The sequence below is a fragment of the Lachnellula hyalina genome, assembly GCF_007821495.1.
Source record: "Lachnellula hyalina strain CBS 185.66 chromosome Unknown contig00097, whole genome shotgun sequence".
Lineage (NCBI taxonomy): Eukaryota > Fungi > Ascomycota > Leotiomycetes > Helotiales > Lachnaceae > Lachnellula > Lachnellula hyalina.
This window is the reverse complement of record NW_022157211.1, coordinates 82,747-106,072: the sequence shown is the minus strand read 5'-3', so window position 1 is coordinate 106,072 and position 23,326 is coordinate 82,747. Positions and strand designations below refer to the sequence as shown.

The 23,326-nt window shown below is 49.0% G+C and overlaps 10 protein-coding genes across 10 annotated transcripts; 4 read left to right on the top strand and 6 right to left on the bottom strand.

Annotated features, from left to right (window-relative positions):
* Positions 1-527: 527 nt before the first annotated feature.
* Positions 528-2,015, top strand: sla1_1 (La-like protein; the record flags this gene model as incomplete). Its single annotated transcript, XM_031151543.1, has 2 exons — positions 528-920; positions 975-2,015. 2 exons carry the CDS (start codon positions 528-530, stop codon positions 2,013-2,015), a joined length of 1,434 nt encoding a protein of 477 aa, XP_031004151.1.
* Positions 2,016-2,495: 480 nt separating this feature from the next.
* On the bottom strand, positions 2,496-4,467 carry CAT2 (Carnitine O-acetyltransferase, mitochondrial; the record flags this gene model as incomplete). The annotated part of the gene is made up of 3 exons (XM_031151542.1): positions 2,496-2,622; positions 2,703-4,365; positions 4,425-4,467. 3 exons carry the CDS (start codon positions 4,465-4,467, stop codon positions 2,496-2,498), a joined length of 1,833 nt encoding a protein of 610 aa, XP_031004150.1.
* A 779-nt stretch (positions 4,468-5,246) lies between these two features.
* On the bottom strand, positions 5,247-6,172 carry EAF7 (Chromatin modification-related protein; the record flags this gene model as incomplete). Its single annotated transcript, XM_031151541.1, has 2 exons — positions 5,247-5,926; positions 5,971-6,172. The coding sequence occupies 2 exons, from the start codon at positions 6,170-6,172 to the stop codon at positions 5,247-5,249; spliced, it is 882 nt and encodes a 293-aa protein (XP_031004149.1).
* Positions 6,173-6,335: 163 nt separating this feature from the next.
* Positions 6,336-9,268, top strand: Tubgcp6 (Gamma-tubulin complex component; the record flags this gene model as incomplete). The annotated part of the gene is made up of 2 exons (XM_031151540.1): positions 6,336-6,459; positions 6,510-9,268. 2 exons carry the CDS (start codon positions 6,336-6,338, stop codon positions 9,266-9,268), a joined length of 2,883 nt encoding a protein of 960 aa, XP_031004148.1.
* Positions 9,269-9,759: 491 nt separating this feature from the next.
* Positions 9,760-10,174, bottom strand: LHYA1_G006603 (uncharacterized protein; the record flags this gene model as incomplete). Its single annotated transcript, XM_031151539.1, has 3 exons — positions 9,760-9,820; positions 9,879-10,061; positions 10,149-10,174. Coding segments are annotated over 3 exons (270 nt in total), but the record flags the coding sequence as incomplete, so codon positions are not given.
* Positions 10,175-10,493: 319 nt separating this feature from the next.
* Positions 10,494-11,684, top strand: MRPL3 (54S ribosomal protein, mitochondrial; the record flags this gene model as incomplete). The annotated part of the gene is made up of 1 exon (XM_031151538.1): positions 10,494-11,684. The coding sequence occupies one exon, from the start codon at positions 10,494-10,496 to the stop codon at positions 11,682-11,684; it is 1,191 nt and encodes a 396-aa protein (XP_031004146.1).
* A 629-nt stretch (positions 11,685-12,313) lies between these two features.
* Positions 12,314-14,072, bottom strand: cap1 (Adenylyl cyclase-associated protein; the record flags this gene model as incomplete). Its single annotated transcript, XM_031151537.1, has 4 exons — positions 12,314-12,754; positions 12,807-13,344; positions 13,388-13,701; positions 13,752-14,072. 4 exons carry the CDS (start codon positions 14,070-14,072, stop codon positions 12,314-12,316), a joined length of 1,614 nt encoding a protein of 537 aa, XP_031004145.1.
* Positions 14,073-14,633: 561 nt separating this feature from the next.
* Positions 14,634-16,393, top strand: LHYA1_G006600 (Uncharacterized protein; the record flags this gene model as incomplete). The annotated part of the gene is made up of 2 exons (XM_031151536.1): positions 14,634-14,703; positions 15,228-16,393. Coding segments are annotated over 2 exons (1,236 nt in total), but the record flags the coding sequence as incomplete, so codon positions are not given.
* Positions 16,394-16,724: 331 nt separating this feature from the next.
* Positions 16,725-19,494, bottom strand: mcm3 (DNA replication licensing factor; the record flags this gene model as incomplete). The annotated part of the gene is made up of 3 exons (XM_031151535.1): positions 16,725-16,758; positions 16,814-19,370; positions 19,422-19,494. The coding sequence occupies 3 exons, from the start codon at positions 19,492-19,494 to the stop codon at positions 16,725-16,727; spliced, it is 2,664 nt and encodes an 887-aa protein (XP_031004136.1).
* Positions 19,495-20,003: 509 nt separating this feature from the next.
* Positions 20,004-20,767, bottom strand: LHYA1_G006598 (uncharacterized protein; the record flags this gene model as incomplete). Its single annotated transcript, XM_031151534.1, has 4 exons — positions 20,004-20,239; positions 20,294-20,444; positions 20,493-20,697; positions 20,751-20,767. 4 exons carry the CDS (start codon positions 20,765-20,767, stop codon positions 20,004-20,006), a joined length of 609 nt encoding a protein of 202 aa, XP_031004135.1.
* Between the last annotated feature and the right edge of the window lie 2,559 nt (positions 20,768-23,326).

Genomic DNA, 23,326 nt, shown 5'->3' with positions numbered 1-23,326 from the left:
TACTTGAGTGAGATGTTCACGCTTCGACCATTGATAAATTTACCTGCCCAGTGCTACGGCAGGTCAGGAAGACCATGCATGCATGAATGCATAAAATGCGGGTGCGTATGCGGCCTTCTCCCCGCTAGCCTATGCACCAAAGAAAGCTCGATGAATTTTTGCGCCAGAGCTCTCCACTCCCCACCTCGATCCCAAAAACCAAACACCAGAAGAAAATTGCGCCGATTTTCAAAAGGTTCCTTCTTGAATATTACGCTGCATTTAGATACTTCCCTCGAGCTTCTCCTGAATAGCAGGAGCAGGAGCAGGACAGAGTCTTCTATTTGCACATCTCTTAAAATATTTCCCGCCTTTCGACCCCGCCATTGACTCGCTCTCGGTCAGAGTCAGATCAAGTCAAGAGTCACACTTCACCAACTACACCGATCAATTCTCCTACGGTTGCGATAATTGAACTCTGGCCATTTCGCACCGCCTCTTCAAATCTTTTTACCATCGCCAATTGCACATAGCAGTTCGCAATCGCAATGTCGAATATCAAAGCGGAAGCCACCGAGCCTGACCCAGCTTCTACCTCAATCAGCAACGATGAGACTTTGAACAAGACTGAAGGCGATCCCTCTGCTCCTACCGACACAGATTCTGTCATGGCTGAGGCTTCATCCGAGAAGCAAGACGGAGTTGCAGAGGCCAAGAAGGAGGAGACGGAAGATGTCAATATGGAAAAGAACGGTGAAGCCATCACCGCCAAGGAGAAGAACGGGGACTCTAAGCAGGAATCATCCGAAAAGGATAACTCCAAAATTAATGGTGACTATGGAAATAGAGAGCACAAGCCATGGGTCAAGCATGAGAACCGCAGCAAATATGACCCTTCAGTTTTGCCAGACTCTGATGACCCAAAAGAGATTCGCGCACAGGTAGGCAATATAAGATCTTCAAAAGAAGATCTAGTCTAATAACAATTTACAAAGGTCGAATTCTATTTTGGCGACTCCAACCTCCCCACCGACGCCAATCTGTGGAAGGAAACCGATGGCAGTAATAATAAAGCAGTGCTAATTACGGAAATCCACAAATACAAGCGCATGCATCGATTCCAGCCCTACGAGACCGTGGTCGCGGCACTCCGAGAAAGTTTGTTCTTGGATGTTGTCGACGGCGAGACAGAGGGCCTTGAGAGGGTTAAGCGTAAGGAAGCTTATGATCCCCACCTTCCAAGAAGCAAGCTCGACGCGCGATCCATCTACGCCAAAGGATTCGGCGAGGAAGAGCCCAGTTCGCAATTCGACATCGAGGCATTCTTCGCACGTTTCGGCACCACCAACGCCGTTCGTCTTCGCCGTACTGAGGATAGAACCTTCAAGGGCTCCGTTTTTGTGGAGTTTGTGGACGTGGAGACGGCCGAGGCCTTCCTGAAGCTTGATCCAAAGCCCAAGTGGAAGGAGACGGAGCTGGAGATTACTTCCAAGGCTGCCTACAAGGCGAAGAAGGATGCTGAGATCAGAGCTGGAATCACGAAGCCCAAGGAGTCATGGGGACCACGTGGCAATGGCGGATTCCGGGGCCGTGGTGGTCGTGGCGGTGGTCGTGGTCGCGGAAATTACGAGCGCGGCGGTAGAGATGATCATCGTGGCCGAGGCGACCGCGATCCAGATGACTGGAAGAAGAGACGTGAAGACGACCGCGCTTCGGGATTCAAAGACCAACGAGGCAATCGCAAGAACCATGATCACAAGGGTGGTCGAGGTGGCCGTGGTGGCCGACGCGATGACAACAGAGGACCTCGCAACCACGACCAAAAGCGTCGCGGCGACGCCGATACCGAAAACAACAACGGCGATGCTTCAGCCTCAAAGAAGGCCGATGACAAGCCCAAGTCCGAGGATTCTGCCGCTGCTGCTCCAGCTACCGAGAAGAAGGAGAAGCGTGCGCGCGAGGATGATGGTGAAATTGCGGGTGGACCAGCCAAGAAGGTTGACAACAAGTCGGAAGTTAAGGCCGAAGCATCATGATCATAATACCCCAATGATACCTGTCTCTTGACCATCCATTCATTCTTGCGCATCTTGAAATTTCCCACGCATACATGCATGCATTTGCACCGGTTGGTTGTACGATTTGGCGTCGGCGTTGATTGAGGGTCTTTTGATTTCATAGTGTTCCAAGAAGCTAGGATGGATGATGACGTGAAGAGAGGTCTGCGTGTCGTGCGAGAGTGGTGGAATGGTGCGGTGCGATAGAGAAGTTCTAGTTGCTACTTATTCACGAAAATGTCTATACATGCATACTTATGATGGACCAAAATAGACTCGCGTGCAATAATTCTCTCCTCTTCTCTTCTCATGCCATATCATTCCCGACCCTATGAATCTACGAATCTAGGAAATCCAGCCATATGCACTGAATGGCTCTATGATACATGTATCCTAATCCTCCTCCCACCCCCTTTCTTCATTTCAGTACACTACTTTATCCCCAAAGCAGACAGAAATCTACAACTTCGCCTTCGCAGGCTCCAAAGTCGGTAATAGTAGATCCCTGATATCACCCGCAGCTTCATTGAGATAGAAGCTCATCCTCTCGCTGCCGAGGCCTTTCGAGACGACGTTAAATTGGATGCTAAAGAAAAGATGCCCGGTTAGTACATTACACTTCTGATATGAAGTAGGAGGGAAAGGGAAGCGGAATGGAAGACAAACCTGTTCTCGTTAATCATATAAGCAATTCCCCACCCATCATCCACCACCTGACTCCACCCATACCCATTAAAGTACTCGGAGCTCAACTGTGAGCTGGAGATTCTCCACGTGCTAGAATAACTATACGCAGGATCCGTATAGATAGCAGGTACTTCGTCACCAGGACCCAGTAGTTTCTTCAAGCCGAACAAATGTCTATCCACGCCCTTCCCATCAGAAGCAGCAGAAATGTATTCCACGTGCGCCTTGACAGCTTTGTGGAACAACGCAGCGATTTCCTTGGGATCGAGGGAAGAATCATTTATTGCCTTGCAAAAGGCAACAGAGTCATCAGAAACCGTACGGCAGGTCTCCGTTCTACCTTGCTGGAAACGGCGCGTCGCAGCTGATTCGTAGGTTGGGCGGTTTTTGCCGTACATCTTGAAGTATGCGAGTTGGATGACCATTTGCACGTACGCATCTGGTGAGCATTTGAATTTCTTGATCAGACCTTTGCCGTAGCCTTGGTAAGCTTGCACGCGTAACTCATGGGCGCCGATGACTTCGGTGAAGTCCTTTTCGGCGCGCAGAATCTCGGCTTGCACTTCCTTGTTGACTTTGAATTTGATGGGGGTTGGATCGGGGAGGCTGGAGCGGATGGTGGGGTCGGAGAAGTCGAGCTTGTTGTTGAAGATCACTTCATTGACGTAGTCGTTTAGGCGGTGCGTAGGTGTGCCGTCCATCATAGAGTGTTCACCCGTGAAGCCGGAGGTGCCATTGTCATTGATGATGAATTGAAGGGGTTTGTCGAACCAGCGGTTTGCGCCGTCGCCGTGCCAGTATTGATGGGCGCGCTCCTCGAGGGTAACTGGGGATGCATCGTCTAAGCAAATGACAAATGAAGAAGATTCGATATCCTTGAGAGCTGCGGCGTTTGAGGGGTGTGCTTTTAGAAGCACTTCTCGCGCTTCAGTCCAGACATCGCGGTTCTCTGAAGTCAGGAGTCCGACAGCAGGTGCCCTCTCTGCTTTTTGGTAGATAGTCTTGAATTGCTGTTCCAACTCCGAGGTGTTCAATTGCTTGCCATCAACCTCATAGAAGAGTTTGAAGAATTGGTTCTTGCGAATAACTAAAATGTGCTTGTTCTCCGCTGGGGAGTACTTGGCAGGGTGATCGGCAGGCTTAGCAGGGACACGGCAACAGTTGAACATCCATTGGTAGCTCTCCATAGAAATGGGAAGTTTCTTCATGTATTCTGGCTCCAATGTTCCCGAGTCAACCTGGCTCTTAAATTCTAGAATCGCAGTGCTTATGGCCGCGGCCCTCTTGGAAGGATCCCGCCGCCGCCTGTCATCTCGGTACGAATAGAAATAGCTGACATAGGGAACAACAGGGTCGCGATAGCTCAAATATGCTGCATCATTCCACCATTCATAGATCCAGTTCTTATGTTTCGGGTCTTCTCGGCGAGCAAGCAGCTTCTCTTGCAGCTTGCTACCAACCCCACCTGGCTTTATAAATTCCTGAACTGCTTTCGTGGTGGATGCGAGCTCGGAGTTGGAGAGTAGGGGATGGACGGATTTCAGGTAACGAACTGCGGTCTCCTCTAGAGTCGGTACTGGTAACTTAGGAAGGGATTCCTCGAATCGCAGCATAGGTCCTTTCGAACTGTCTTCTCTATACCCTATTGAACAGTTAGTGGATGATTAAGGCGGGGTAATACCCGTAGAAGACAATGAATACCTCCTGGCAAAGAGCTATTGCTCCTCTTATTTGCTGGTGCCATGCCTATTGCTACGGTCTGCCGAAAAGTGTTAGTCCCACACAGAGATAGATTACCCAGACCAAGTAAACTCACTGTGCTTGGTTTGAAGTTGCTCCGAAGCACCTGAGACTGCGAGCGATTCTTTGCAAGCACTCTCAACATTCCCAAAGTTGTGTTTGAAAAAGATTGGAGAGGAGAGTAAATGGCAGGATTCAAGACTGAGACAACAGAGAACAGAGTTTCTTCTAGAACAGCTTGCTGGAGGGTTTTAGTTTTGCTTGTGGTTGGTTGACGTTCCGCGGAAGGCATGGGAGGTTGCGCTTGCCCGAGGTTTGAGAAGCCGAGCACAAAAGCCCCGGATTTAACCCGCCCATTCACCCCACAGTACAGGCTATTTTACAGTACTGTAGCCAGTCGAGCCAGTCACAACGGTGAGTGTCAGCGATGAATGATGGGGCCGCCAGTAAGTGATCAGCAGAACTTTCCATCTCGGCAACAGCTGATGCACGACTAGGCTAGGGATGGATGGGATGGATATTCTCGGCCATTTGAAAAATTTGGTCATCTACGTTGTGTGTGTGGTGTTGTTTCTTCACAAGTCGTCGCTATTGTATACATCTAGCATCACTAGCATGTGATGATTCTCTTCCTTCAAGCCGGAGCAAATCAAACCTTTGCAAAGGCTCGCCATATGTGCAAATGTCTTCCAGTCTTCCCTTTTAAGGCCCCCTCCTAATATCTATGCCACACCAAAACTCCATACTCCCTAGAACCTATCATACAACGACACTGGCTACAAATCATCTCTTCCTCTTACTCTTCCGAGAAGCCCCCTGGGATTTGGCCGCCGCGTCTGCTTTTGACTTCAAAGTGGCTTTGGAAGCTTTTGGAGAAGTTTGTGATGGTGTTCCTTCTTCTTCAGCCTCGTCATCATCGCCACCCTCCTCCGTCCCCTCCGTAGCCTCTTCCTCATCCATAGTCGTATCTTTGCTTGGTTGTCGAGAACTTGACTCTGCCTTGACACGTCCCATCGATTTGTTCGTGCTCCTGCCAGTTCTCGTCGTCTTCGGTGGTGGTGATGAGTGTACGGGGGAAGTCCTGGGCTCATCCGTACCTTCAATTGTACTCGCGCGCATATTCTTCTGTGTGACTGTATCTCCCCTCTTACGCTTGCGTGTACCCTGCGGCGAGGGCGATCGATCGAGCTCTGAAGGAGATGATGGAGGTTCGCTAGGACTGCGTTTGCCCTTCATAAACATCGTCTCCTCGTAATCCACAGGCAGTTGGAACTCCAGAAACTTGTCATCCCCATCATCATAGTCAAAAGAGTTCTCGCGCTCATCGAGAATACCTAGGTTATAGAGTGTCCGTAGCTTCTGCCATATGCCTGGTATCCGGGTGTGCTTCTCGGCAGTAGGATCGTAGCCATGGTTTCGAAGATGCTCTGATAATGCGATCATGCGAAAGTGCTTGTGCATACCTAAGACATTAGCCAAAGTCGGGAATATTGGAAGAAAGTTTTACCAGCAGGCTTCCATTTAATGATGCCCTTGAAAAGTGAAGTTTCCTGCTCATCGGTCCATGGGTCATCAAGAATGTCGTAGCTGGGCTTTGGTGGTTCTTCGACTTGCTGTGGCTTCGGGCTGTCAATGACCATGGCATCTTCGTCCGCAACTGGAGTTGAAGCTGCCCCTGCAGTACTTCTACCCTTCCTCTTGGGGGCCATCTTGATGGAATATGTGCGCAAGCAATTATCGTGAGCGTTGTCGCAAAGCTAGATTAATGATCGCATTGAAGCGCAACTGCACTCTAGTAGCGGCGGGAGCAGCCGGAGTTGTTCAACGCGTCAACCGGCTTCAAACACGCGACTTGAGCCACAAAATGCAAGAATGAGCGACGATGAAGGAAACATCGGGATTCCCTTTGCGATACCAGATCTATGGGGTCTATCAAAGCTACATGCCCTTGAGGGAGATCAAGATGGCTCCCTCTTCTCCCAAATAAAGCTTGATGGTTTACAAATTCTGTTCTGTATAAAAAGACACCTGCTAATGAACCTTTAGATGTTGACCAGATCCTTCCCGATGTAGTCGAACAAAGAGCACAGGACGACAATGGCTTTTTCAGTATCCCAGATTTATCACTTGGGCTTGCTGCGGACGTTCCAACCCCACCCGAACCAACCGATTTTCAAGAAGAACCAGTCACTACGCAGAAAGAAGATATTGCAGAGGAGTTTGATTTTTGGTCATTAACGGACGATGTTCCGCTGAAGGTAGCGAATTATCAGAGTTGGGATGGGTTCGACAACGCAAAACTCCAGGAGCGTCAGACACCGTATATCACAGAGGCTGGGCCCGGGATACTCGATGCCGCCCTGGCTGCAAAGGCGGATTTCTTCCATGTAGACAATACAGACTATATGGTTCTGGGCACCGAAGTATATACTGCTTCATTGCTGGCTCTCGGACTGGGTAGAAGTTCGGTACTATTCGCCTGGGATGAGACAGAACAATGTTTTAGCCCTACGCTCCCCGATATTCGGATATCTGGGCACACAGGGGAGTCTCTAAATGAACTATCGGCTATGTTCATGGAATGTGGAAATATTACGAGAGCGCTGCAAAGCTTTTTCGATAAGTCTTATGGTGGAAGCACATCCGCTGGGCGAATTGCTTTAGCAGATGCTGTTTCTACATTGCTGGCTACGATACAATCACGACTGAGTGCTAGCACATATATGCATAACAGCCTCTTGCAACTCCAGGCGTTATTCCAGCCAGCTTACTCAATATTGACGTGCTTTCGCCGGATTGTTACTAATGTGTCAGTTACCCGGAGTGATGAGGCGATGTTGTCTACGATATTCCAAGAAATCCAACTCCTTGAGCATAGGACGGACTCGTTGCAAAACATTCTTCTTGAAATCCTTTCTAGAGTTTCACAACCATGGCTCGAGTTCTCCGGAGAATGGCTTGGCTTGCAACGAGAAGCAGGTGTATCCCTTACCAAAGAGGGGAATGGAAAGAGTTTTGTGAGAGTCGAGAAGAAGGAATGGGTAGATGAGCAAGGACTTGAAGTCAACCAGCCGGATTTTGTTTTGGACTTCGATAAAGTGCCGACATTTCTTGCTCCCGAAGATGCTCGTGCAATGTTTGAGGTTGGAAGGAGCCTCCGATTTCTGAGAGACCATCATTCAGACCATCCGCTTGCAAGAGCTGATATTGTCGCATCTGCAAATCCACCATCTCTTGAATGGAAGTTCTCGTGGAAAGATATCATGCAGGTGGAGGAAAAGGCTTTGCAGTATGAGAAAGACTTGACAACTGCCCTACTAGAATTCTCAGAGTCTGCAAGGCCCCTAAACACTTCTAGTCATACTGGCAATACAACCGAGGATACGTTCAAATTGGACTTCTTTGGCCGGCCTGAAGAAGACATGCAAGCTCATGTCCTTGCTTCCATTGATACCCTCAACCAACCCCTAGGCAGCAGTACTATCCCGGATCGGCTTTCTCAGGAACTAAGTACGTATCTTACGTCGAATGGTGAACGTCCTCAAGACGACGATTCTATGTTTCTTCCGCCGATATCCCTGACTCCTTTACTCTCTTTCAATCCGATCATCTCCGCTCAAGCTCGCATTGTGAACGGAACATGCATGCGAATGTTCTTCAACACACACAACCTTCGCGAGCATTTAGACCTCCAACGTAGTTTCCACCTGCTTGGAAATGGTGTATTTTCAAGTCGACTTTCTCACGCGCTCTTCGACCCGGAGCTCGAGAGTGCTGAACGACAGAGAGGTGTTGCTCGCTCTGGTGGTATCATGGGTCTTCGACTCGGTGGAAGAGATACTTGGCCTCCTGCGAGTTCGGAATTACGACTTGCTCTCATGGGTGTCCTGACAGACAGTTACATATCGAACAAGACATCGAATAGGGCCAATTCTGGGACATACCTGGATCAGACTTCTCTGCCTGGTGACCTTAGTTTTGCCGTTCGCGACATGGCCGAGGAGGAAATCGAAAAGTGCAAAAATCTCGACTCCGTCGAAGCACTGGATTTCCTCCGACTTTCCTACAAGCCACCTCCACCCCTAGAAGCCGTCATCACACCAATGATTCTATTTAAATACGACCAGCTCTTCAAGCTCCTCCTAAGAGTTATCCGCATGCTTTATGTAGTATCAGCACTTTTCCGTGACGCTACTGATCGCACATCGTACTGGCAGGGCATTGATTTCGTAGCCCAACGCTTCCGAATCGAAGCCCACCACTTCATATACAGCCTAAGCGGCTATTTCTTCGACACGGGCATTGAATCCACCTGGCGAATCTTCGACCGAAAACTCGATCAGATCGAACGGCGCATCAACAGCGATAGCAACAACATTACCCTCGGCCAAAATGAAGGTCTGGACAAGCTCAGAGAGTACCACGAAAAAGTCCTTGACCGCATCATGTTTGCCCTCCTGCTCCGCAAGCGCCAGCAGCCTGTCATGAAGCTGCTCGAAGAAATATTCACGCTTATCCTGCAATTCGCGGCGCACTCGCGCGAACGAGCCCTGGGGCTGCAGCGGAAGGTCGGTGCGGATGAGGAGGTGCGAGAGCTGTATTTGAGATATCGGAAGAAAGTGGGTGTGTTTATCACTGTCTGCAGAGGCCTGAGTGAGAAGAAGGGATATGGGGAGAAGAGGGTTGCGGGTGGCAAGGCAGCGGGGTTGTTTGATGGGGAGGATCTGACCGAGGAGAATACTGTAGCGCAGCTTTTGGCGAGGTTGGAGATGTCGAATTATTACTCAAGGAGTGTTGATGTTTGAGGGACGGCAATATATTTACTTTCAAACCTATTTAAAACATACAATTCTACTGCCTGCATGTAGCCTGCCCTAACATAACCCCCTTGATCCAGAGTTGGCGAGTAATAGTGCCCGAGAACTTGAGATGTGTAATCCGGAGAGAGCTGCCACTTGAAGGGAAAACCTGCGGGGCACATGTTGAGGTTGCCACTGCTAAAGATGGCATAATAGCATGCTGAGCGAAAGCCAATTCTTGTGTCTTGCTTCCCTGAGGAGTAGATTATTTGAACAGTCCCAGCTACTAGCTATTGTGAGTTGGAAAAGTTACGGGAGATAACATAGTAGAAAATGAGATGTCCGGGGCCGTCTCCGTAAATCTGCCCTAATGATTTGACAGGTAAAGGCAAGGAGACAAACACAACAACCCTCGAAGTTTCCTCTCCAATCGTGACGGTATAAACCCGGTTCATTCAAGACGCCTTAGATATGTACAATCCCAACTTCATAGCCCCTCATGATCCCCCCTTCTCATTTTTCTCATTCTTCTCGTGCTCAATGATCTGCTTGCTCCAGCTATAAGTCCATTAGCATCATGTCTCATTTCCCTATCCTCAAACGCTGCAGCACTCACTATCGACTCGGAAAGAATCTGCCCTTCTCAGGAAACTTATCCCGGTATTCCCTGTCCGCGCTCACCTTCCACATCATAGCCGTGATGCCGAGCACAACCGCTCCCATGATCGCTGTGTTCGCTTTCCAGTTCGAGGGTTGCGTGTACCAGCCACCTGATGGTGACCAGACGTGCTTGGGGTATCTGTGTTCATTGTTAGGAGCTGCATGCATTCCAACTCGACTGGAGTTCGAGCTTCCGGGAGGTGAATTGTTTGAGCCATTGACTTACGGAACTTTCGGACCGCCGCCCTGGAAGCTGTTAGCATATAACCTCGATTAAATTGAACATGAATAGACTCGCCATCTTGAATATTTGCTTAGGATTGGAGGGATTGGAGTCTGGTGTTGTTGAAAGGACGTTAGGCTGAGCGAATGAGGTTCCTCACATGTGGATCAACGCTTACATAATCCAAATTTTATCGAGTAGTGCATCTCACCACCAAGCAAGGCCAAGCTTGAGAAATTTTGGGCAGGGGAACAAGAGCCAGAAAACATCACCAGCACTCAACTCCTTCCTCACTAATTTCTACCTCGGGCAAGTTTGAGCAGAGGAGGGTCAGGCCAGATATTACCGATGAAGAGATTACGGCTTGAGAGATGGAGTGGGCAATTGTTCACGGCGCGGTCGACACCGGCGAGCATAAGACCATGCTGTCTACGGCAGCAACAAGCTGCATTACCTCCTCGAATACGCTTCTCCTCATCAGCAGCAGCACTATCCGATGACTTGATACTGGAAGATGGGGAAGAGCTTGAAGAAGAATTCTCATCCTCATCCTCAGACACAAAATACCCATCACCACCTCTCGAAGCCGCCTTCAACTCCTCGAAACTCGCAGCCCTGCATGCACGGCTGAATCTCTCCCAAAAACTACCACTGCACACGATGGCACGCACGCTGGTTGACCCGTCTGCGGATTCGAATGCGGATTTCAATAATGCTGCGCTTTCGAATTTAGGGGGCAGTATAATGTCATACCATGTCTCTGAATGGCTCCTCTGCACATATCCCCGTCTACCCATGACGGTCCTCTTCGCCGCCGCCTACGCTTATAGCGGGCCCAAGACCCTACAAATGGTAGGCAAGGAATGGGGTGTAGAGACTGCCGCGGCGCCAGGAGGAGAAGTGGATCCGGGCTATCTCCAATTCTCCAAACTCAAGCCGGGGCAAGGGCTGCAGACTCAAGTTGGGAGTATAAGGCCTGATAGCAAGAGTTATTACAGGAGGGGCATGAGTAGTAGAGTGGTGTATGATGACGAGTTCGGGGACACGGTTCCGAAACAAGCAGAAAACGACCTCCCGCTGCCGACCGAACACGCATATGCCTCCTTCGTAAAGGCAGTCGTGGGCTCCGTATACTTACATTCGGGCTCGGCGGCCGCCAAGACCTTCGTCACGAACCACATCCTATCCCGATACCTACAAATTGCGTCACTATTCCAGTTCCGGGAGCCGGTGCGGGAGCTGAGCCGGCTGTGTGCCAGAGAGGGCTTCGAGTATCCTGTTGCACGGATCGTGAGCGAGACGGGTCGGAGGAGTAGACATCCTGTGTTTGTGGTGGGGATCTTTAGCGGGGCTGATAAATTGGGTGAGGGCGCGGGGCCGAGTCTGGGCGAGGCGAGGACGAGGGCTTGTGTACATGCGCTCAAGGCGTGGTATCTGTATAGCCCCGGGTCCAATGTCAGGGTACCGAGTGAGATGGAGGTCGCAGGGGCGAAGGAGTGGGAACCGGTGCATATTGATATTGGGGAGGTGATACATTAGTCCAATTCGACTACATGCATCTGTAAGAAGAAAGGCAGGAAGGAACAAAAGTGGATGTAGTGTATTATATGAAGAGATGGACGAATGCCGCAGTCCGGTCACAACACAACAGCGGCATGTGTGTATTATCAAGATTTACTTTCTTATGTTATACCATGTACCATACCTTCCTTTCATACCGTCTCATCCTGCATCATAAAGAAAATCTTGGCAGGGGGGGTAGAAGAGGGAGGAAAGCCCATTTATTCATGTATGGTTGGAGTATGAGTATGTGGGGATAAAGTAGCTGTAGAATATAGACCTGGCATGCATGTAGATTCAATAAACACTATTCAACTTCAATATTCTCTTTGCCAGTCCTAGATATAATAAGTGTTTCCAAAAAGTGTGACTTGAAGCGGTAGGGAAATGGAAAATGCAAGGCTTTGTAATAAGCAGACTTGTAAGTAAATCTTCCTATTTGCATAAATAAAACGCATTTTAAAAACAATAAGACCGGTCTCTAAAATATTATTTCTCTCGAAATACAGTCCCGAAATTCATCAGGGCCGAACTCCAAAGATGACACCCATATACTACATCCCACCATCTAAGTTAAGCCTAGCCTACAATATACCTCCTCGTGCCCCTTAACCAGCATGCTCAACAATCTCACTAATGACCTTGCCACCAGCCCCAATAATTGTGCGAAGCTGCTCCGGCAACGGCACCTCCTTATAATCCTCATCCTCGCCGCCAAAGATATTCAGATTAATCCCCGAGCACTTACTGGTAAACACTTCAGTGCTCATGCTATCTTTCCCAAGGTAAACTTGAGCTCCATCTACAGAGTCCATGAGGATAGTGGGGAGCGTGCCCATGACTTGCAGAGCAAAGTTGGCAGATTTGATAACGTCGACTGAGGAGACGAGGGAGTCGATGACGAGGGAGAGGCGGGGGGAGTTGTCGATGGATATAGCGTTTGCTTTGCCTTTTACGATGATGACTGTTTTGCTACATTTGGTGATAAGAATGGAGTGGGATATTGAGGCTTCGATTTCAATGGGTTCAGTTTCGTTCTCGAAATTTTCCTAAAACACCATCATTAGCAATGATGAGGGTCCTAGCATTTGCAACACTTACGATGATCCATTTATTGCCATCCAGTTTCTTCACAGGAGGCTTCTTAGTCCTCATGCTTTCTGGCTTTGGCTTCTTGCCAGGTGCAGGGCTTTTTCCGCGAGATATCGAAGAAACGCTAGATTGACTGTCACTTCGAGTCGGTACCGTAGCTCCAGCTCGCAATGACGGATTCTTGTGTGTCATTTGGTCGGCGTTGACTTTCCGGAGACCCTTCGTAACAGCTTCTCCCTTGTTCAGCTCACTGAAGACCGCGCCTAGTCCACTATCTGTCACGGGGGCAGCTTTGGGCTCATCGAATCTCATAGGTGGTGGCGGAGGTCCTGGAGGAGGAGGGGGTGGCGGAGGTGCTCCAGCACCTGCGGCTGGTGGTGTAGGAGAGCTTGGTGGTGCTTCTGACACGGATTTGACTGCTTCTTCCACTGAGACCCCCTTAGGATTCCAAGGGATTCCTTGAGGAAAGGCATGTTGGATGTATTCGATCAAGTCCTTGAAGATTTGATAGTATGCTTGTATCCATTCCACTTGCTTGGGGTCCCTGCTGGTATTAGCAATTGGTAAAACATTTACGACCGAGTCCTCACTTGTCCTTGTATTCCTTCAATACTCGATTGCCCCAAAACTTGGCCTGGTCCAAATATTCCTCTACATGCTTCACAGGCTTTGGGTCCACTATCACCCAAGCAAGCACTGTAATACTCTCGCCCACTGCGCTGAGCTGATTGTAGGTAGGCTTTCCCCGATTCGCATCTCGAAGGTCGCCGACGGACGTGGCGGCTTCTTGGATGGGCTTCCACATTTGCAAGAACTGCGAACTGGACTGGTCAGGTTTCTTTGCTTTCGTAGTTATGAAGATAAATTTCCGTTGCGCAGTAAAGGCACGTAGCACGCCCGATGCCTAATTTCTGGTTAGCCGTAAGCCCAAATACTGCTGCTCTCCCAGCGTACCTGCTCAGCAATTGCCCCTCCCATTTCATCACTCAGGTTCACGAATTTCTTAACAGTGCCGGCGAGGAATGTATCAAAATCTTCCACCACTTCTGGGAGCAGTGCTTGCACTGGTTTTGGCGGTTGTGGTGGGGTCTGGCTGATGGTAGGAGGAGGAGGGAGGGGACCTGTCGGCGCAGGTGTAGGGGCAGTGCCATTCAGTTTTGGTGCTTCGATTGAGGACGTTGCCATGTCTTCCAACCTGGAGGTGGCAGCTTCCAGCCTATGGATAATCGCTGTCAGTTCCGTCCTGGAAACGGTAGGCAAGACTTTGTCGTCCATGATTGCTCGTGCTGATCAACAGGCCGCAGAGTTGTGGGAAGATAGAGATTTTAAATAAGAAAGAAAGGGAGTAGAGTAGTACCGTTTGATGAGAGTCGTAAGGTTATGCATGTTGTTCGTAGCCATCTTGCCAGCGCAGGGGCCTAGATGCGAAATGTTCCAGGTGACGGGTCAGATTGAATCGAGGAATGATCAACGAGTGAAGGGCAACAGGAGGCTACAAGCAAGGAGGGAGGCCAACGATAGATAGACAGCAGACAAAGAAAGACAGAAAAATGATGCTGTAGGTGAAGCGTAAGGAAGGTGTTGTCAAACTTCGCAATAATCCAACGAGGATCGGATTGTTTTCCCTATGTAAGAGAGCTCGAGCTTCAGGTGGATCGTCACCTCGAATATCGGTACTGTACTGCTGTACCTTCCGCGCCGCACTCCACTTCATCGGACAACGAGGCTACAGACCGTACATCGTAATATTATTCTTGTCCCTCAGCCTTCCCTTCTGCCTCCTGACACTATTCTGATACACAGTTTTTGGTCCTTCTTTTCAAGGCAGACAACACCATGGATGAAGACGAAGAAATATCCCCCACGCAGGAGATAGATTTCTGCACATTGGGAATGCTCATAATAGGTGAGAAGCCTTACTTTACTGTCTAATATTTGTTGGCTGGTTTACAATCATTCCACCGCCTTGTTAGGCCATGAGCCTTGTACAACTCACACCTCGAGACATCCATCCGAATCTTGATGCCTCAAAGATTCCAAGAGAGATACCTCGATACGCATGCACCACTCATGCAGTCTGGAGAATATAATATACGTGTTGTCTGCACATTCACACCCATACACTTCATCATTTTGCTGCGTATTGTTTTTGAATTTCCGAGTTTGCACTCGTGCCATGGCCCACAAGTGATGAGTGGGGTCTATGATACTACATATTTTCCCTTCTTTTGCTTTCTTCGCTATTTTGATTTTTTGCTTCAAATATCACAAGGCTCCAAATCTTATGATGAATACCGCCTTAGCTTGATGTCTTCATTATGTCCTTTAACGCCTTTCACCAAAAACCGTCGACTTGTGAGGTTATTTTCATCCGCTTAGAATTTTTTATACCCTCAACCTCAACGCAATCCTCCACCTAACACTTCCTAGATGAAATCCACTACCTCCCACCCAGAGAACCCGTCTTCAACATCCTCGGCGGAGCAGGTTCCTACTCCGCCCTCGGCGCCCGCCTCTTCTCCCCACCCCCGTTCTCCAAGACCATCTCCTGGATAGTAGATAAAGGCAGCGATTTTCCACCCACCGTGCACTCTCAAATCAGCTCCTGGCAGTCCTCCTGCCTCTTCCGCAGCGACGCAACCCGCCTCACAACCCGTGGCTGGAATGGCTACGACCTGTCCCAGAACCGCTCCTTCGCATACAAGACCCCCAAACTCCGACTCGACGCCAACTCTTTAACGCCCACGCTCCTCTTCTCCAAGTCCTTCCACCTCTGCTGTTCCCCCACGCGCTGCATCGAACTAGTAACCTCCATCTTACGCCGCCGCAAGGCTCTGCACCCCGGCACCGGAAAACCCCTCTTTATATGGGAACCCGTCCCCGACCTCTGCACCCCCTCCGAACTCCTAAACACCACCAATGCCCTGCCCTACATTGACATCTGCTCGCCCAACCACGCCGAGCTTGGCGCCCTCATGGGCGACGACATGCCCCCATCTCCCACTTCCCCCTCCACTCCCACTCCTCCCTTCGACCCCGCAGCCGTAGAACGCTCCTGCGAACAGCTCCTCGGATCCATGCCCCTGCAATCCTTCGCGCTCGTAATCCGCTGCGGCGCTGCAGGCTGCTACATAGCAAAGAACGGCGGGCGCAGCCGACGGCCCAGCGTCGTGAAGCGTCCGCGGCCACGGAACCACGCGCGGGGCGGCCTAACGCACGACACGGATATGGAGGCACTATTCGCGGGTTTGATGAATGGGGATGGCAGTTTTGAGAGGGAGATAGTACCGGTTGATCCGGGAATTGAGACGTGGCTGCCTGCGGTTTTCACTGCTGATGCTAAGAGTAAGAATGCAGAGGAAAGTGGGAATGGAGCGCGGGATCATGAGAGAGTGGTTGATCCCACGGGAGGCGGGAATGCATTTTTGGGCGGACTGGCGGTGGGGTTGGCGAGGGGGAAGGAGGTACTTGATGCGGCTGTTTGGGGGAGTGTGGCGGCCAGTTTTGCCATTGAGCAGGTTGGAATCCCGATTCTCGGAGTTGATGCCGAGGGCGTGGAGACCTGGAATGGGGTGCGGGTTGAGGAACGGTTGAATGAGTATGTCAAAAAGTGGAAGGATTGATTCATATTTGAGAATATGCCTCGACTTTTGGGCAATGATGCATGCATTATTTAGACGGGGATGGCGTTTCGTTTCTTTGGGGACTTTGAGTGATGATGAAAATAATGAGCATATTAGTCACGGGGAAAGAGACGAAGACATGATAATTAGATAGATACGATTTCTTTCATTTATACCAATTCAACATAGACTTTGCGCGCATAATTCATTACAACATTAGCTAGCAATAACGCCGAGTACTCCCTCAATCATTTCATCTGAACAATCCAAACGCCGTCTTAAGCATCATATCATCTGTAGTGTTCTAGATCTTGTAAACAAGATCGCCATCGGTATACCTATATGATATTAGCTATCTCCACTACGTGTGAAACGGGAACGGGGGATACTCACATAATATTATTCGCAGCATCCAACTTCCGCAACGCAGCAACGACCTCGCTCCTCTCATACGCACCCCCAGCATTCCCACCCACCGACCTATTAACAGCCGCCATAATGGCGTCTACCTCGGCCGAATCGTCCTCAAACAGCGGGGTATCCAGCAGCTGCCCAAGCGTCGTGCGGAAAACAGTGTAACGAGCAGGCGTAATGCCCTCAATGGACAAAGCAGCGGCACCGTCAGCGAGTTCCGAATCTTCCTCTTGGGATTGAGATGGTAGCTGGGATGCGGGAAGCGAGGAGGCAAAAGAGGTTTGGGATTGTGTGGGAGCGGTGCCGTTTGTAGCCGGGCGTGAGCGCTGGGTTGTGCGCGGGGAGGCATCGTAGAGGCCTTCCACATCGTCATCCTCCTCATCAGCAGCAGCGCGAGAGCTAGAACCTTTAACGCCATTCCGTTTCGGTACAGCAATACCACGAGTCCGCGCCGTTCCTGGAGTGCGAGTACGTGATGTTCCTGCTCGGCTTGTAGGAGGGGGGGAATCGGAGTCGGAGTCTGAGCTCTCGTTCCCTGAGGATTCGTCCTCGAGGGGACGGGTCTTGCGGCGCTTGCCTCTTTTTTCGTCTTCGATTACTTCTTTGAAGAGTGCGAATCGGAGGATGGTTTCGGCAGCAAGAGCATCCACCTCGTCGACACGGTTGGATAGACGGGATTTGGCGTGCGCGGTTGCTAGACGTATCATAGTTTCCAATGTACGGACAGTCATGGCATTCGTCTTCCGCTGGTTGCCCTGCATATCGTCGTTTCGGAGGGAGACGTAAATATCGCTGATGCGGTCGGATGCCTCTTGAGTCAAGACTGGCTTTATTCTTGACTTGGCGTACTTGATGTATTTCTTCACAAAGGGGATGCTGAGAACTTCAACCTTCTTGTTGGAGCCGCGACCAGTGGTAACTGTTACACCTGCGTGCAGCATTTGGTTGTATTTCTCGAACACGTCCGTAGGTCGATTGACATCAGCCTCTTCATCGACACCTACCCCCAAGGTTTGTTGAGACTGTTCTCGGACAGGCGCCCCTTCTTCTGTGCCTGGTTGACGGTATCTATGCATGCGGAGAACATGCTCTGAAATTTGACGATCCCGTGCATCATCAATGTCATCTGTGACTACGAAGAGTAAATCAAAACGGGAGAGTAGCGAGTCTGGAAGAGCAATATTCTTGTGAGGATCCTTATGAGTATCGTATTGTCCGAAGATCGGGTTTGCAGCAGCAATAACACTGCAACGTGCGTTCAATGATGTATGAATACCGGCTTTGGCGATTGTAACGGTTTGTTGTTCCATAACTTCGTGTATGGCGACACGATCAATGTCTGACATCTTGTCAAACTCATCAATACATACCACACCACGATCAGCGAGAACCATAGCACCTGCTTCGAGCCTTCGCTCTCCAGTTTCCTTGTCGGACGTAACAGCAGCTGTGAGACCAACGCCGGAGGACCCACGACCAGTTGTGGCAATAGCTAACGGTGCAGTATTAAGTACGAATCGCAGGATTTGAGACTTGGCTGTAGAGGGGTCGCCGACCATTAATACGTTGATATCACCCCTCAAATGTGTACCGTTCTCCAAGTTTTTTTCCTGACCACCAAGTAACATGAGGAGAACAGCTTTCTTAATAAACTCGTGACCGTAAATACTGGGAGCCAGAGATTGCGAGAGGAGGTCGAATAGATTCTTCTTCTTTGCGATCTTGTTGATGTTACGAATATCGGTATCAGTGATGGTTGCTGCCGCAATTCCACCTCCCGACTTCGAAGATAGCATGACAACGTTATTCGCAAGGATCACCGTCTTGAAAAGTGCAGTGCTGTGACCAGCATTTCGATTTCCGAGAGATCGATAAATTCCGACAAGCTGGACTCTATCTCCAGGTTTGCATTTGTCGACCAGATCATCATCCAGAATAACATCGACACCCCGTGGCAACTGTCCCGCAGGTGCTCGCTCAGGCATTTCTTGTATTGAAATGGTCTGGTGGTCTCTGTAGGTACAATAGCCATATTCTGTGACAAGAGGATTGCCCTCCTCGTCCTCTTGTGGGTACACACTCGAGGTGCTTGCTCCATTGGCAGTCATTGTCTGATCCTTGTACTCGCGGAAGTGAAAAATCTTCTTCTTGTCATTATAATGCACACTCTTGACGACCTTGGGCCGAACAAGGGAGCATCTTGTCACAATGCCCTCGAGAGAAACCATATGGTTGAGGTGTGTTGAGGAAAGAGTTCGAGGATTGCAGGCAAATTGTCCGAAACTGCCCGAGAAGGCACAATAATACATAGTATCTTCTGATGTCTGCTTGGTAGTGGTATTGGGGAGCGCATTGATGACTTCATGAAGGGCTCTGTCAAAGGCTTGGGCAAACTCAAATGGCTGCTGGAGGAGACCATCTGCGAGCTCGACATTGTGGGCGCGGACCTCATCGATACTAACTACGAGTCTTCGCTGGTACTTCTGGAGCATCAAAATGATTTCTGATCTGTAGCTTCGAGTAGCAGCAGGATCAACTGTGGGCGGCGGTTAGCAACAATCAGCCCAGGAGGATGGGAGGTGCGTACGAGGATCAAGGAATTCTTGGGCTGCGCGAACGCGATCGCGAACGGCTTCATCTCTGAGTTGTAGACCGTCCATGGTGGTTGATATGATCGAGTATCTCGTGAATGAGGTTAGATACTGATCTTTCTTGAGGATTGTCGAGGGTAATCGTGAAATTCGCGAAATTCACCACGGCGCGTCGCGTTGTCGACGCGTTTGAGTGCTTGCATTATTAGTGCGTACTAACCCGTTTGGGAAAACAGCCCCTGATTTTTGCAACTTCACCGATAACAAACAACACGGAGTATCACCGTTTTACTTCTATATACCTAACCCAAACCAAAAGTTTCTCATTGTTGAATCACAGTGTATACCCTACTCGCGTAATGTGGCCAAATCCAGACCGTTGCGCAGAACTGTAGTACAGTATCCAGGGTCGTGCCCAAAGACTCCAAACACAGTATTTGAAAACTTGCCGCAGGATTCGTTTTCGCAATATATCAATTTCCGCACAAACCCAACATTCTATCATCAGATCGGGTCAAAGTACTACAAGTTTCCGTCAAGAGCAAACAAAATTCCAGTCTGATTTTAGGCCATTCAAGTTATTTCGTCCCAGGCTTGAAAGCCGCTGCAATGCTGGTTTGCCCTCTGCCTCGAACCGTGCCTCCTACTGGCCATCTAGCTTCATATCTAAGATTCCTTCCGTCAACAATCATAACAAGCTGATATTCAATTCTGTAATGACGCTTCCAGGTGCGACCCCGTTCAATGGGTTTTATGATGTTTTTGTCCCGCAGGAATGACATATCTGCCACGATTCTCCCTGCTATCTCACATCCTATAACCCATTAATAAGTATTTGGTCACTGTGGTGGGTAGTGATACTCGGTACCTTTGTTTTTGGCATGATCCCTGCGATAGTGCGATTCTGTGCTAGTATCAGAGACGTACAAGAGCTCCTCGCAGAGTAGTTGTTTCCGATTTGTCGGAATAGTGTGAATAACTATAATCGAATGCTCTGTATGGAATGGAACCGGTTCATCCTGGTCTCGTTAGTACGGGCTTGCTGTTTTGATGTCCCGTTTTCTTACCTTGCAAATAAGCCAGTATATTGTCTTCACATACTTCTCGCCATCATTTTGGTCTATTGTAGGCTTTGTTTCTGCGTGTGCCTCCCACATGAGCGGTTCATATGGTTCAGTCCTTAGGAAACCGTACGATGACTTTGTGATCCTCTGTGGCCCGTTCTCTTTGTCCAATGCCCGAAGAACTGCCCCAACAGCCACGGCGCTTTCTCTTGAAATAATTTAGCAGGTCTATATGCTTCCATTGTGAGTTCATCCACTTACGGTTCGCTGACTTCCATCTTTCTTGTGAGTCGAATTTGATACCCGAAAGCTCGGGATATTACCCTCAATCTTCTAGCCAGGTGATGTTGAAGAGAGGTTGACCCTGAAAACCCCCCGATAAGAACGATTTTCTAGTGATTAATGGTACTAAGCATGTATATCTGGTTACACTAGGAGTAGATTGTCCAAACCTTGACCTCATGACCAGCCTCTTTTGCAAGTGTGAGTTGGTCTTTCATAAGTTCTGCAATCGCCTCCAGATGAGGCATAAATATGTTTCGAAAGTGAGACCTGGATTATCAGCTGATAGCGAGCAATTCTGAGTGTCCCGCACTTACAGGGTGATTTGAACGTAATTTTTCCTGAAATGCTTTTGCGTATTCTCCCTAAGCCCAGGAATGTGAATCTCTTTACCATGTTCCTGGTTGTTTGTGACATCGATGGATCGTTTCATTGACCGTTCAAAGTGCAACACTGCTACGTCTACTAGACCCTCTAAGGTAGAGCCGTTCTGCTCGATATCTCCCCTTTCATCTGTCAGTCGTTCAATCAAATGTGTTCGGAAGCCTTCATTAAGAAAGCTTGACCCATTTAATCGACCTTAGGAGTATCAGTAATATCTTTGTTCCAATACACGCTGTTTCATACCGTCGGGATTCACGAGCTCCTCTGATAATCGTAATGGATATTCTTGGGTGAGTTGATAGGTTGTAGCATCAACAGTTCCTCCTCCAGCATCAAGGATCAAGAACTTCTCTTCTGGCTAAGAGAAACATTGTCACTCCATGTCTCGTAATTTTGTTTACTTGGTGTACTCACAAATACTTCATTGTTTTTTCCAATGATGAAGGCAGCAGCGGCTTCTGGCTCTGAGACCAAGAACAAGCCGTTGGTCGTTCCCAGACCTGAATTTTGATGGCAGTCTCCATGGCACTTTGCATCGTGCGACAAGCTTTTGCATCCCATATGACTGGTACGGTCAAGACATGCTCAACAGCGATGCCATTAGGGACATCAAATTTAGTGATGAGTTGTTTCTTCGTATGCAGCAACAACTGAGTCAGGTAGTCCGCTATAACATCTTCGTCTGTTTTGTAAAAATTGGTCCGACCTGGTTTCTTGGTCTTATTTTTGAGTTTCTCTAGGATTGGTCGAAGCTCATCGCGAACTGACTGGGTCCTTGGGCTGTTATCGAGCAAGAGTTTTGATTTTGTAATGCGATTGAAATTGGATAAATCCACATCTGGTTTTATCAACTCGTGGATCTTATACCCCCAAACAAAATCCGAAGTTGTTTCATCCAATGTTTGGTCGTGCTGCACTTCCATTGCGTTGTCCTCGTCAAAGCCGTCGTCGATGTTTGGATTCTCTTCTGCAGTGGTATCATCGTACAAATTGCTGTATGGATCATCGTCTTGTTCGTGAGATGCGCTATTGATGAGGATGTTTGAAATCTGGGATTTATCGGGGTACCAACTTTCCGTAGGTACCTGCAGACTTGAAAGGCCAACAAATGACATGTCGTCGCCTGAATAGTCGCTGATTACTTTCACTCTCTCTCTCTTATCCTTTCTACGCCTTGCGAAAGCAACTGTTGAGAACGTCGTGCCGAAGTCTGTAGCGACAATAAGTGGCTCTTCATCCTCTGATGTCTCCGCTATAGAAGGTGACTGGGGACTATCTAGCTCCATTGGATCCCCCAAGGTGGACCGCGCTATCATTTCAAGATTCGTTCGCATGTCGCCGGTGACAGTCGGAGTGGATTCACGAGAGATTGACATCGGTCGTAAAGTTGATGTGGATGCTTCTGAGACCTCGCGGTAATCGGCTTGACCTTGACCTCCGGTGAGACGCGCGAACCTTTCATCTTCAAGTTCTCTGATCCTTTCTTGCTGGAATTCTTTCAAATTCGATTTTAATTCTTCCATACTGGATTTAGTCGGCGGATTGTTGACATAGGTGGGTGGAAGTCAATATGGGCATTAATCGTAGACTAAATACTAAATCGCTACGACTAGTTCGCTTTGTCTTAATAAATACATCTGACTTGAATCCTGTTGCCAAACGCTCTCTACCCAGGCAGATTTTTGGAGGATTGTATGCGCGGTCCAATGGCAAGGGGCTCATGCACCTCTATCACCAACATATACCCTGTACGGAGACAAGCGGGCTATGATGAAGCACCAACATGTTTGGACCGGATTTTGAACCCGGTACTGGGGAACAGTAGACCAATCGTACTGCAATAAATGACAAAAGACTAGGGTAGGTAAAGCACTGCAGAAATGTTGGACTCCACATCTCTCAAGGCACCGATAATCCTAGCCAGCTGAATAACCCTACGTGGCGATTATGGAACAAAGTGGACAGACAAAGTCGCTAGGTATTTGTTCTTCTCTTCATTGTCTCAAAGAATTTGAATTAATGAAGATATGGCGAAGAAAATCAAATCGAAGCCAAAACATCCTCACGGAAAGTGGTCTTCCAAGGACGAGACTTCATTACTAGCTTGGCTGGATCATACTCTGCAGCACGATGAGGTCAATTTCCAGAAAACCGCTGTCAAACACCTCGGC